This window comes from Epinephelus fuscoguttatus, linkage group LG22, assembly GCF_011397635.1.
Source record: "Epinephelus fuscoguttatus linkage group LG22, E.fuscoguttatus.final_Chr_v1".
In the NCBI taxonomy this organism is placed as follows: domain Eukaryota; kingdom Metazoa; phylum Chordata; class Actinopteri; order Perciformes; family Serranidae; genus Epinephelus; species Epinephelus fuscoguttatus.
This window is the reverse complement of record NC_064773.1, coordinates 31,252,964-31,266,804: the sequence shown is the minus strand read 5'-3', so window position 1 is coordinate 31,266,804 and position 13,841 is coordinate 31,252,964. Positions and strand designations below refer to the sequence as shown.

The 13,841-nt window shown below is 38.9% G+C and overlaps 1 protein-coding gene across 1 annotated transcript in view; it reads left to right on the top strand.

The window, feature by feature from the left end:
• Window positions 1-13,841, top strand: part of large1 (LARGE xylosyl- and glucuronyltransferase 1) — a 157,869-nt gene that overhangs the window by 27,949 nt on the left and 116,079 nt on the right. Inside the window, exon 2 of the mRNA XM_049566449.1 lies at window positions 10,257-10,443. Coding sequence (XP_049422406.1) covers window positions 10,338-10,443 — 106 coding nt within the window. The 5' untranslated portion in view covers window positions 10,257-10,337. The remainder of the gene's footprint in view (window positions 1-10,256; window positions 10,444-13,841) is intronic.

Here is a 13,841-nt window from a genome sequence, read left to right as displayed (position 1 = left end):
GAATTCACAAATTGGGTATTTTCTGACATATTTGATGACGTAGAACATCAATATCATCTAACCAAATACCCGTTAATATTTTTTTACATCAAGATGAGGAGTCCGTGAGTGCTAAAATGCAACACCCACTGTCACTCAAAGTGTCCACGCCCTTTATTTTGTGTAGATTTAAGCCTTGATAACAGTTAAACAATGGAGTTATATAAAAATTCATCCCTCGTACAGTTGTCATGAATGTTAGAATTAGCTATAGAAACCAAAACTATTTTTTGTAATCGGTTTTAAACATATTTCTTTTTTGCTGTAAAGTTGGGTATTTTAACATGGCGGTCCATGGGAATCGACTTGCAGCCTCAAGGGGCCATTAGAGGAACTGCAGTTTTTGGCACTTTTTGCATTGGCTCCTTGTTTCAGACATGGAGCTTGCTGCTTTGGTAAACCATGGCACTGCTGGGTTGAGCAGGGATTGCAGATTTGGCATCCTCCTAAATGATACCACTAATCATCCTGACTTAAGGTGTCTGTTCGCGTTGGTTTTGAGGTAATGTGAAATCATATTACTGCATCAGAAAACATTTCCAAAGTAGACCTCCTCAGCACAGTAAGCTGATTTACATGAGGAACAGCTGGTGCCCATCACACTCTTCACCTTGCTGCTGAATATTTGTGTGAATTTCACCACTAAATGCTTTCATGTGCTTCTATAGCACCAATGACATACATACTGTAGAGCCTCTTTTGCATGGCAGTGCACACGTCCTCCCCCACTATGACAGAATACTAATGAGTGTATAGCCAAGGTAACATAATGAAATGGAAGGCAATTCCCCCTGCACAATCAATACATTTTTCTCCTCTCTGTGGGTAAGGCAGGAGCCATTTAGTCCACAGTACACTCCGTCCTCCTGTCAGGATAATGTAGATTGTTTTGACCTGTGGCCACTCTTGATTATCATGTTGAGAGAGAAAGTCTCTCCTCTCCGCTGGCTTCCACAGAACAGAGGCCGCTCTTCATCTTCGTGCTCATGCCAGACTGAGTGGCTGTAGTAAGGCACGCTCGGTCGTGCTTAGTTTGTTTTTATCAGTATTTTTCAGCTCTAATCGCTGATGGAAAGATGGGCTGCTCCTGCATGGATGGAGTGGATGGTGGAGGGGGAATGTGTCAGCAAAATGTAAAAAAATAAATTAAAAAAAAAAACCCCTAGGTTCAGCTATCTTCAGAGTTTGTCAAAAAATACTCAAATAATGGCGAGAGGAGTAATAATACACGTATTCTTATTGAACCATTCGGAACGAGGGTTTCGGTTTGGTATGCATTACAAACTACAGGATACGTTGACGCATCTTAAGGTACGTTAGTGACTGCTAGTTATCTTGTGTTTATCTGACTGGTATTTAACAGAGACGTTTATTATTCATGTATTATTTAGACTTAAACAGCTCAGAGAGGTCCCAGACTTTAACAAGTCCATTTCAGCCAGACCATAATTCCTGTTTTAAACAAAAAACAAAAGTTCAAACAATGTTAGTTTTTATAGTTAGTTTTTTTTGCTGTATCGAACATGTACCGTGACACTACCGCATCATATCGTAATGAATCATATAGAACCAAACCCCTACCAATGGTCAACTTACTTGCCTTTTTTTTCTTTTTTTTTTAGCTTTCAACTGCTGCTCATTGTCCTCTTAAGTTAATAGCACTGTTTCAGGTGTCATCGCGTGACCCCTATTATTAGACCCTCAGTCACATGATAATTAATTCATATCGGTCACTTGATTTTGACCGTTTGCAAAAGAGCTGAAAAATGCGCACAAAAACTCAGGAAGTGGACTGTGAGATGAGATAATTTTCCCACGTACTATTCAAGGTCAAGAATGAACCATTTCTTAGATATTATTCAAGAAATGGGAGGATGCTGTTTGTATCAGGCAAAACTTATTCAAACATATTTATTAAAATACTATCAGTACTGGAAAAAATCATCAATCAAAATCATTAACAAAATATATCACACTGATAAAATATTTGAATTAGTGATTAAGTGTTTGGACACCAAAGTCTTCAATAATAAATATACAAGACAGTCATAAAAAAATGATAAATATATAACTATCCAGTAGTGAAATAATCCAATAAATGATGAGAGCTCAGCTCATTACTATGGAATATTTCATATTGCTCCCTCTCACAGTAATGGAGTTCATTTCAGGTCATTTAATTTTATTCCAGTAGTATTTGATTCAAAATGTCCTTAGTCCAAAGTGTTTGTATTTCACATTTTCCCAGTTTCATTTGACAGTCAAGACAAACAGGGCCAGTTATATGATTTAAATTAAGATTGAAACAGGAAATCTTTGATCTAGTCAAAAAGCCACATATTCTGACAAAACATGAATGGCAAACTTTTAACTGACAGCTCTCTTTGTGCAGCAAACACAGTTTTCTCTACTACTGCCAGTATTTCTTCCTATCACCTCACATATTAATGTATGTTGTTTGTGAGGCCAATAATAATAATCGATCATCTAAAGTTATTTATAATCTTCTAATCTTCTTACTTCAGCCTCTTTAACATTAATGAACATTGTCCACTCACAAATTTATGGCATAAAAGGCAATACAGAGGTTAGAGGTTATTCCCAACTACTGTATATCATGCTCATGAATAAGGTGAGTCTATCTCCAAACTAGCTTATTGTGCAGTCATACACTTTCCTTGCTTGATGTACTTTGCTTTTCTTATGCCATTATGGGTGTCCATCAGCACTTCATATGTCCATCCATTTTCTTTTGAACCCGATATCATAAGAACACTTTGGGGGAATTTCGACAAATTTGGCACAAACATCCACTTGGACTCAAGGATAAGATGATTAGAACTTGGTCAAAGGTCACTGTGACTCAAAAACTGCGATTTGGTAATTGTAGTTGTGAGAAGATTACTTTACTGGTAAGATGGAGAGGACTACAATAAATATTTAGGGGCATTTAACAAAGATAATCAGATCTCATTCTGGAAGACTAGGCTCAGAAAACCCATCCTCAAAACTGCAAACTGTGTCATACACATGATGGGTAATCAGAGCTAATTCTCCAGGATTTAAAGGTTGGTATAATCGGGACTTACATGTTAACATATCTACGCAGACAAGGGTGTTATGGGTAACTGTCACAGAGGCCAAAAGAGCTGATATCTGCACACCTTTCAAATCTCAATGTGTTTATGATTCTATGATTTTGATTCAGCTAGTTGTTCAGAAGATGGGTTTGGGGTGTGCTCATTATCATTATACATCTTAAATATATCAAAGTATAAAAGAAAACTGTCTCCAAATGACACCAGTGTACAGGTGCTTGAATGCAGATGTATATAAAAGTGTGATTAAGCCTTCAAACAAATGACAGCAAACATGGCATCTAACCATGCACATAGTTAAAAAAAAATCAAAAGCAAGGACACTCTCCACAAAACTAATGGTGCTGTCTCAGTGCCATCAAAGATGACCCATGTTAGTGATTTCTGATCTTGCTCCCGATTTACAAGACAAATCACTGTTAAAAAACCTGATTCACATTTCCTAATCTGCTACAGTCATGGTTCAAAAGGAGAGAACTGTTTAAGTGTATAACAATATTTACAGAGGTTAGCCACAGAGTAAATTTGTGGGAGATTAACTCAATGAGTGTAAATCATCTTTATTAAGTTTAGGCCCACATAAAGATAAGAAATAGGACAGGGCACCCCTGGAGTCTGTCTGTGGTGGAGTACAACCAGCATATGGTTAATGGAAACTTTCTCATGGTGCTCATGGTGGTGGGTTGTGCAATAGTAGGTCTGACGAACAGAATGACAGACTCGCAATGATATTTAAAGAACAGGATCCAGGGACTGATTGGTTTGTGAAAGGTCATTGGTCAGGTATGATGACATCTGAATTATGAATGTTAGTACTTTGACAGTGGGAAAGCAGCAGCAACTAAGATATTAGAAAATGAGGAAATAGCTGACATTTTAGCATAGAGGCAGAACAAAAGGGAAAATATCTTTATTGAACTTGAATTTAAAGTTTGGATAGGTTCAGACAACTAATAACTTTGATAGTGTAAGAAAAAGATCATGGTTTGTACCTTGGTCTTACTCATGGAGTGTCAAATTATTATAGTGCCTGGCGTCACTATAATAATGCCGGGGGCACCATTTAGTTGTGTGAGACACACTGGGCTTTAAACCAACTCCAATGTAAACCCATCTGTGTCATTATTAGAGCCTGAGAGCAGCGGAAGTAGTATAAAGTGTGCGAAAGTCCTCCTAGGGTGGATGGGAGTGGAGGTGTATGGGCTGAACAAGCACAGGACTTTGACCTATGAGACCGATGTTGGTGTCCTGTGCAAAACAAATAGTTGATGTTGAATTATTTTGTTCCATTTATTAGTCTGTCATTGGTTGCATCAGTCATTACTCCGCTGTTAGTCTTATGAGTAACTGACTAGCATCAACCATGATCTTTTCCAAACCCTAACCGAACAGTTTTGTTGCCTAAACCTAACTGCAAATCCCGTCTTTGGTGACATCCACTCTAATACATTTTAAAACTAAAAGCTGCCTAGTGTCCAGGCTACTTGTGTTTTGGAGGCCTAAAATGGAGACCTCTGAAGAGAGTGGGAAGAGAGACTTTTGAAAATGATGACAAAGACATCCACATTCCATCCCAAATGGGTCTTATCAGTGACAGCTTGTCAAATCAAAACATTATAAACAAGTCTACATACCTTTGGTGATTTCATCCTTCTTGTATGGCTAACGTTACCTCTGGCAATTGTGGTTCCAATCACTGATCCATAAATTAAGATGGCTGACAAAGGTGTGTGGATTATGGAAGTATGGCAAACAAGTGGTAGTCTGCATACTAAACTAAAGTTTTTAATTTGAACTGACTCCAATTTGACTTTTAATAGTATTAAATGTACCTATGTCTATTAGGAGTTTCTGTTTGAGATGTGTTGTGAAAAACAAAGTTAGCAGATGAAATGAAAACATCTGCCAGAGCCAGTTATATTTCTAACTTCTGTAAATCTAACATCTTTCCCAGCTCCACTGCAGAGCCTTCCTTCACAGAGAACAATTCAATCAGACTCTCCCAGCATGTTTCCCCATGGCCTTTTTCTACCAATACTGCTCCCATAATCATCGCTCATCATTTTTAGTGTCAACACACAGCAATTTACTATTGAACTGTGGATATAAAATTCCATTTTCTATTAACTTATTGTTAGGCCATGAGGGAAGGCTCACCATTGACATCCCCAGCAATGACTATAAATTTGAAGCCAGGCGATGGATATCACATTACTTTGTGTACTGGGCAAGATTAGAAAAGATTGGATGTTATTCAGAGCTCATATCCCCCCCCCCCCTCCCCTTATAAATGTGTGTGAGTTTTAGGGAGGGTTGGGGCTTTAATGGTGCAAGTTAAGGTCTTGTATTGATGCCTTTTTCATTTTGTGGACTGCAGTGTTTGAGGGAGTGGCTTGGTCATTTGGAGGGATGGTTAGAGGAACACTATGCCTACATCCACAGTTATATGTTTTGATTTTAAAATGCATAACCATTGATAGTGTATGCCTGGTGTCCGTACTACTCTGGTGTTTTGGGGTCCCTAAAGGGGAATCCTTTTACAACATTTTAGTTTAAAAACTGTGGTGCTATGTTTTAGTCTGAATGGGTGGAATCAGAAACTTTTCAAAATAATGACGCAGTCACCCATGTTCACTTTATGATTGGGTCTTATCAGTCCCAATTTGATAAATCAAACTGTCATAGCTAGGTCAATCAGTGTCTGTTTTTCTTGCAACTTATGTGGTTGGTTTTGGTGCCTAAACCTCACACATTCATTTTGGGGATGATTGGCTCTCCCGGAAATGGCTTTTGGTACGATGGGACATTTTTTGCACTATCGGGGCTTCGGCAGTTGGAAAAACAGGCAGTTCCTGAAAACGCAACCCCTTTTCATGGCACTATCCCTGGTGGAAAAACGATGACAGGTTGCTAAAACACAAGTGGTTTTGTTGTTTGTTGGTCTTGAACAATGGTCCGCAGCTTGGCAGGCGTTTCTCCTAGGTGTTGTGGCATCTACCATCCCTTAAGCTCCTGTTGCCAAAAGCCCCACTTCCACCAAGCAGCCTGATACTGTTCAGTATGTATTTTTTTGGGTTTCCACTGTGAAAAGTCGTGGATGGAACCGTTCCTTACGTCCCCATTTTTGGTCACCCTTCTGTTGGGGTACCTAGCATACAGATCTGGTGGCGCTAAAAACATTGCAATCCACTGTTGGTCAGTAGCGGACAGTCACTCTTGCTCAGGGCTGTGTTGTGGCTGGTTTTGAGGCCTATGCAACCACTGTTCGTACTGTGGAGAGTTTTACCTACATCAGTAAACTCAAACTATAAAAATAAATGATGATTTGCTATCTCTCACAGTAGCTTTAGACTGAAAAAAAAAAATACTTAATTCAATGGGCCAACTGCCGGCAACATTTAAGGTGGAATGTTTTCTTGTAAAATTACTCAATGCATGAGTTGACGACGTGAATCCATCAGCACAACTTAAATCTTAATTTGACAACTTTGACCATTCCATTAGTTTTTATTGTCTCTCTTGGACAACACACACTTTTAAGACTGAGCGGATCTTCGAGCGTTTAAGAATATATATTAACTGCATGTATTCTAATCCTTACTTGGAGAAAAAAAAGCATCATAGAGCATCGTTCCTGTGGGCTCCAGCAACACTTAGCCCAGGCACTTGTCTGAGAAGAACTAAATGCACCTATCCACTATTTTTAAATACTCCATCAAGAGACTCTCACTCCAGCCTGTTCTATTTTGTTTTGAAAATGTCGGTGTGAAACCCCATACTGTGGACGATAAATGAGGTGTAGGCAGTAAGTGACAACAACCTGCCCATATTTAAGGGCACTGTTTGTGGTGGAAATGCTAGGATCTAGGTACCATGTCTGAAGGGTTACTTTTGGTTCCAAAGGCACTATGCTAAAAATGTTTGGTGGAAGCCAGGCTAAAGTCAGCTGGTATACTCAGTAACATTAGCAACATTGATATGGTACATATGAAACGTGTCAGTGCAACATGTCTGTGGTTTGCAGAAATACACAATGCCAACATTTCCTTTTGGCCACTGCTCTGCACATCTTAGCAATAAAGCTGATATCTCATAACTATGGCCAAACATTTCCTTCAGTCTTCCTGCAATCTCCTCTTTGCTACATAACGCCTTTTCTCCCTGCATCCCTGCATGACTGGATGTGCTTCTTCGGTGGCATGTCACCTCACTTGAATATGGTAATAAATGTCTTCAGTGTAGAATTTGCAATGTAAATCACAGTAGCCAGTGGAGAGCTAATATCACACAGAGGTCAAAGGCTAAGGAGCCACTGAAATGATTCATAGTCTGCCTATCAAAGCACTGGTTGTTGTACTTGAGAGACTTGTTTAATCTCCTTTAGCCTCATTTAACCCCCGTCTCACTCTGCGCTCTTCATTTTGCCCAGGCTACAATGAAAAACCCTGGAGATTCAGTAAGCACTGGGGAGAGTGCTAGAAATACCCTTCCATTTTTGAAATATGCTCTCTTTTCCTGAATTCTACCGGGTGGCACTATGATAATTGGCATCCTATCTTGTGTATGTGCCAGCCTCGGCAGTGTCAGCCAGAGGTATTATGTTTCATCCCTGGGCAGTCTCTGGCGAAGATTAAAAATCGACTGAGGTCAACAGGGTAATTGGACAAATGTGGTTGTAACGGAAAGAGGATTTCGACTAATATCATATAATGAGACTTCTGTACTCTTTGCCCTGCATCGCACCGGAAATTGACAAATTAGTTTAGGTCATCAAAGTCAGATTATGTGACTGCCTGATTTAAGAAACATGAATCTCTTCAAACTTGGTTGGCAGGTAGAAAAAATGTTGAGCTGCTTTATGCTTGCAAATGTCATGTTTGGAGTGTCTAATTTAAATTATATATGAATGATTTAATTAGCTAGATAAGCTGGCTCCATGGAGACTCTGCCATTTTGTGGCAAATGTCAAACATGTTTTGTGTTACCAGGGGTCTATGGTTATGGAAACCTATGGTTTTTGCTCTAAAATGATTTTTCATCTTTGATTTTTACCCCAAATTTGTGTCAAAACTGTTTTTGAAAGTTTAAATCAGCCGCAGATCTTCATAATTGTACTTTCCTTGCTAGCTAAATAACTTGGTCTTTGTTTGCACAGTGGCACTTTGAAAGAAGTGACACCTAATATGGTGCTGGGACCCCGTTATCCAGACCTAACGTGACAGATTTGTATAGAATCACATCAAGGTCAGGTCAATTTTGATGAACACATTAAGAGGAACGACTCACGGTATCACGTGATTTTAAATATACATTACTGTCCCAAAAATATTTTCTCTTCCAGTGTACACAAAAATAGCTATTGTTGTATTTTAACATAAAAGATGCTGGTCCCGGCTGACAGTGGGTGAGAGGTGGGGTACAACATCGACAGGCTGGCAGGAAATCACAGGGCTGACACGTAAAGACACACAACCATGCTCACATTCACTATGGGCAATTTAGAGTCACCAGTTAACCTAACTGACATGTCTTCAGTCCAAAGACATGTTGGTTAACCTAACCGACATGTCTTTGGACTGAAGGAGGAAGCAAGAAACGACCCACGCAGGGAAAATGATCCACTAATATTTGTATAAAAGTACTTGCTATTTTGATTGAAAACATATTTGAAGTGGGTTTTTTTTTCTTTTTTATATATAGATTTTTTTCTAACCTGCATTTATGAACAGCCTCTCATGTGTGAACTTCACAGTATCTGTGTGTGTGTGTTTTAAGACTGCCACTGCCATGGCTGGATTGACAAATGCATCTTTTTCAATGAGGAATTTTCTGTAGCCAACCACATTTCTCCTACTGTCTATGCCAATCATGTAAGCATAGATTTGAGGGTATGATTTAATATGCAGCTACCTATAAGATGATCCAAGTAAGGTTAGACAGTATAACCTTGACAGTAACCTTCTTGCATATAACATATCTGTTTAAATCTATGCAACAAAATAAGTAGTTAGTAAACCGTAATAAGTAAATAGGTAGCCAGTTTGCAAGACTGGACTGCACACATTGACCACTTGGCAGTTTTGATTCACTATATAGGCTATACAATGCTAGCTGACCTTAGCCAGCTGTTAGCTAATGTTACTAGGATCACATTATGGCTGACTAGTGATCCTTTATTGTCTGTTAGCATTAAATAGCTAACTTGTTAGCTAACACTAGTGTGAAATGCTGCATCATTAACTAGCAACCATTCAAAACTTATTATTATTATTTATTTATTATTTAGTCATACACACCAAGACAGGTATTATTTACACTTGGAGCGCCACTGCCAGATGCCATGTTGAGGTTGACCTCTGACCTCCGGGCAGTTGAATGTAATTAGTTTGATTTCCATCCTCCTGTTCTTAATTGCAGATCTTGCATATTTAACACAATGTGATTACACTAAATCTATATCATATTTGTGGATTTCTATTACATTTATGTAAAACAAGAAATATTTGTGCATCAGAAATACATTTGTGAACCTTGCTTTTTAGTTGTGGCTTTATTTATTTTATATATGTACAACAATAACTTTTTTTTGTGTGCCTGATTTTTTTTTTTTCTTGTGGAGAGAGTCTATACAATTCACAAAATGTATTTGTGAATCCTTTTGTATGCATTAATAATTATTGACTCTGATGGGACTCAGTAGATTTTTGTGCAAAAATGTGGATGACGGTTATGGCTTTTTCCTTTTTTCCAGGGTTCTGAAAATGAAATGATTAATAGTTTTTACATTAAAGAGGAATATTTGCCATGTATAGTCTCCTACTGCCATCTAATAACCTGCAAGCAAACAGACCCCTTTGGTTCTGAATTACATGGGGTACTTGGACCCCAGTGTACCTGCCTACATGTTTAGTTTTTCCATGGTTTTCTTGCCCATTTCAAGCCTAGAATGAATAACGATCAACAGTCATACAGATTCTCGAGTAAGCTATTTAAAATATGTCCTTTGGTGCAGGAAGTTCAAATGTATTTTGTGTGCTGAGCTGTATTCCTGTCCACACAGGATGTGAAATGTCTGCACCTTCTCTAACATGGTCTATCCCTCTCTTTTCTCACCTCTAGTGCCATGAATCAGCCTGGACAACAGCTGCTACCTACATAGAGGTCACTTTACCTCTCTTTCCATTCGCTTCGGTCCAGAGGATGCTGGGAATGTGTCGCGGGCGCAGGAAGTTCCTGGCGGCCTCTCTCGCCCTGCTCTTCATCCCAGCACTCACCTGGCTTTACCTGTCAGTAGGAAGCTTTCAAGGTAAAGGCAGGTCTCCAACACACAAGAAAACACATTAACACATCAGGACTGGTGCTTTGGAATATGATTATCTGGCTTTTACTCATTTACTAAATCATCTGCCTTTTGGAATCTGGATGTGTTTTTGATTTGTCATTGTGTCAACTGTGTTATTGATAACAAACTCAGGTTATCTGTGATTTGACCCCCTGACGAAGACTTGTCAGGGGGTCCTGATGGCTCTGTGTCCTGCATGTTTTGTGTGTTTTAATGTAATAAATGGTGATGATCATTTTTACAAACCATGGAAATTGTGCCAGGCGTGTGTGCATTTGAATAGAAATTGGCACCTGCCTCACCTCCGGGGTGACAGGTTTCTTGACTTGTGGCATCCCTCAAGTGATTGGTTCCTTCACATAAAGTCTGTATAATGCCGCACTGACCTGCTGATGCCTATAAGAGAAGAGTGTTAGCACCTTTAGACACAGCCCTGTTCTCCTACTTTACCATCCCAGCTGCAGTTGTCACTTTATTGGTTAGATTTTGGGTTAACAATGCTGATGCAGGATGATGACAGCTGTAAGGGCAAGCTGCCATTTTTGTAAACCTTAAGTAACTGTAACATAGTTTCTTCATGTTATCTCTTTACTGCAGTTTGATCATCTTACTCACCTCATAGTCCTCCAAAACTGCAAGTAAACAGTAAAGTTCAATCATTTTACTGTTGATGTTTGGAAAACAGATTGCAAACTATATTCAGCCTCCAAATATCTAGGCTCAATATCACAATACCCCTAACCCTAAACCCTAACCCCAATACTAAGAAAAATGAACCTTGAACCACATTTTAAAAATCAGGTATTGGTTTACACTAAATATTTTCAAGATAAATCAACATAATTCTAACATCTAAAAAAATAACTCAAGGCAAACCAATATAGCAGAGCCAAGTATCTTTAAAATAAATTATGACACAGAGCATCACTTCAGAGTCTCTCATTTGAACAGAAAAAGTGGGACACAATTAAAAACACAAAACCAGCAACATTGAAGGACTGCATAAGGTTAGACTCATGTCTTGGACAGTTGCCCTGTTGCTGTTGCATACTTGAAGGCTTCCTTACACAAACCTCAGGTTGCTACGATTAAAACTCATACAGACATCGATGACATTGTTCTCCTGAATCTTGTTATTTTTGATCATATTTTCACCAGTCACATTGAAACTATTTCACATATCAAGTTTTATGTAAGCAAAAAATAAGACTTTGATATAATGGTTAGGTTCAAAATGTTTTATTCACAACGTGGGATATTGTCAATCAACATGAATTACAAGTAAGACAGTAATAAAAAACAGTAAAAATACTGCGAAAGCTTACAGTTCAATAGGCCTATTACAACTCTGTCTGGGATGAATGATTTCTTGTAGATATTTTGGTGGCTTGTGGCAGACTTAAGTGTCTTCCTAAGGAAAGCAATTTAAATTGTGGGTACAATGAACTTGACGGATCACTTATGACAGATCAAGAGCTTTCATTATGGTAATCAGTGCATGCCTGCCATTTAGTGGTATGTGGTTTCCCTGTGGTTTTATTGGCCGTGTTAAGTGCTTTTGGCAGTTTCCCCTCACATTTTACGTGTAAGTGTCCGTACCATGCAACCATATTAAAAGCCAAGATGCTTTCCACCAGAATCTGGTATCCCATTTCAAAAACATTTTGAGTAGTTTTTTTATAAACATAATCTGTGTTATTTGTAGAATGAAGGTTGCTATCTGTGCAAGTTTTATGGCATTTAAAACAGCAAACCTTTATGACTGGGTGCTCTATGATTGTTAGGGTGTTATCAACCCAAACACCAGAAACAAATTGTGGCATTGTACCTTTCTGTAAACTCCAGATACCTTACATTAATAAGATATCATGCAGCCAATGCTGTGGTTAACAAGTGGTTAGGCACAAAAAACACTTGCTTACAGTTAGGTAAAGATCATGTTTTTTGCTGAGAATACCTTTTTTTGGGGGCACAATCATGACTAGATCACTACAAAACACCCACGTTTGGTGCCTTAAAAGCTGCCGTTGTTTGTTGGTCTCAAACAGTGATCTACAGCTCAGCAGGCGTCTCACCTTGGTGTTCTGCCATTCACCTTCCACTTCATTTCCTGACAACAAAGTCAGCTCTTATACTACGTCACTGCAGAAATGTTGATATGATACATATTAAATGTGCAAATGTAACAGATCTGTGGCTTGCAGAAATGTACAAGGCCAATATTTTCCTCTGGCAACTGGGCTGCAGTTGGAATAAGTCCGATATATAATGTTTACTGTATATAAGCATTTCTTTGGTTTTTGTATCTCAAGAGCTCTTCACTGACAGCAATTCCAGAAAGAAGCGACATGATTAGAATACTGACCTTCCGTGCAGTGCCCCTTCACGGGCTGATGAGAGCCATATCATCAGCATATTGAAATAAGCTAAAATCTGAATCTTGGATTCTGAATTCATTGGTATACACCAAAAATAATAAAAGTAAAAGAGCAGTACCTAGGGGCATACCTTTGTTTTTAACAGTCGGTTCTGAATTGTTGCCATCTGAGGACAGTCTTTGTGGATGGGTTTAAAAATAAATCTCTGATCCACAATCTTAGACCACCATTCACCCTAAGTCCGGAAGAAGGAGGATCTCTATCCTCATTGTATTAAAAGGCAAACTAAAATAAATTAGATAAATAAAACTTTAGTTGTTGTTAATGTTTTTTAACCCATTCGCAAAAATAAATGTTAGCATTGTATGTTTCTGCAAACCACAGATACCTTACATTTTTATCCATTTATTTTGTAGCTGATACACTAAAAAATTATGTTGCTTATGTTTCAAGAATCTTGTGGTCAACGTGTGGTTAGGTTTAGGCACAAAAACCATGGTAAGGTAACCTGGAAATCCAGATGTCCAGCCCCTGGCAAATTCGAATTTGCACTGCATGGGAATCTGGCCCTGACAGGCAGAGCCCGCTGAATCACCAATCGGACCAGTCAGATCAGTCTATCTGACAGAGGTGGGCTCTGGGCGGGCGTAAGATGATGTCGACAGCGCTGGGTCATAGGAGTAGAGAAGTAAACAGCCAAGATGGCAGCTGCCAAAGGACTGCTAAGCCAACTACACTTATCTTTTCCTTGAGAGAGGAACAGAAGACTGCCCTAGAAGCCTTCATTTCCAGGAAGGACATTTTTGCCGTTTCACCGATGGGATACGGCAAAAGCATAATATATCAGTTAGCCCCACTGTTTGGCAAACAAATGTGGCTCAGTGCAATGAATATGTCACCTTGTTTTTTGCTGTGATTGGCCATCGTGCTATCCAATTGCGTGCGGCAGCATTTGACATGCCTCAGTTAGTGCCGCCCCTTGGG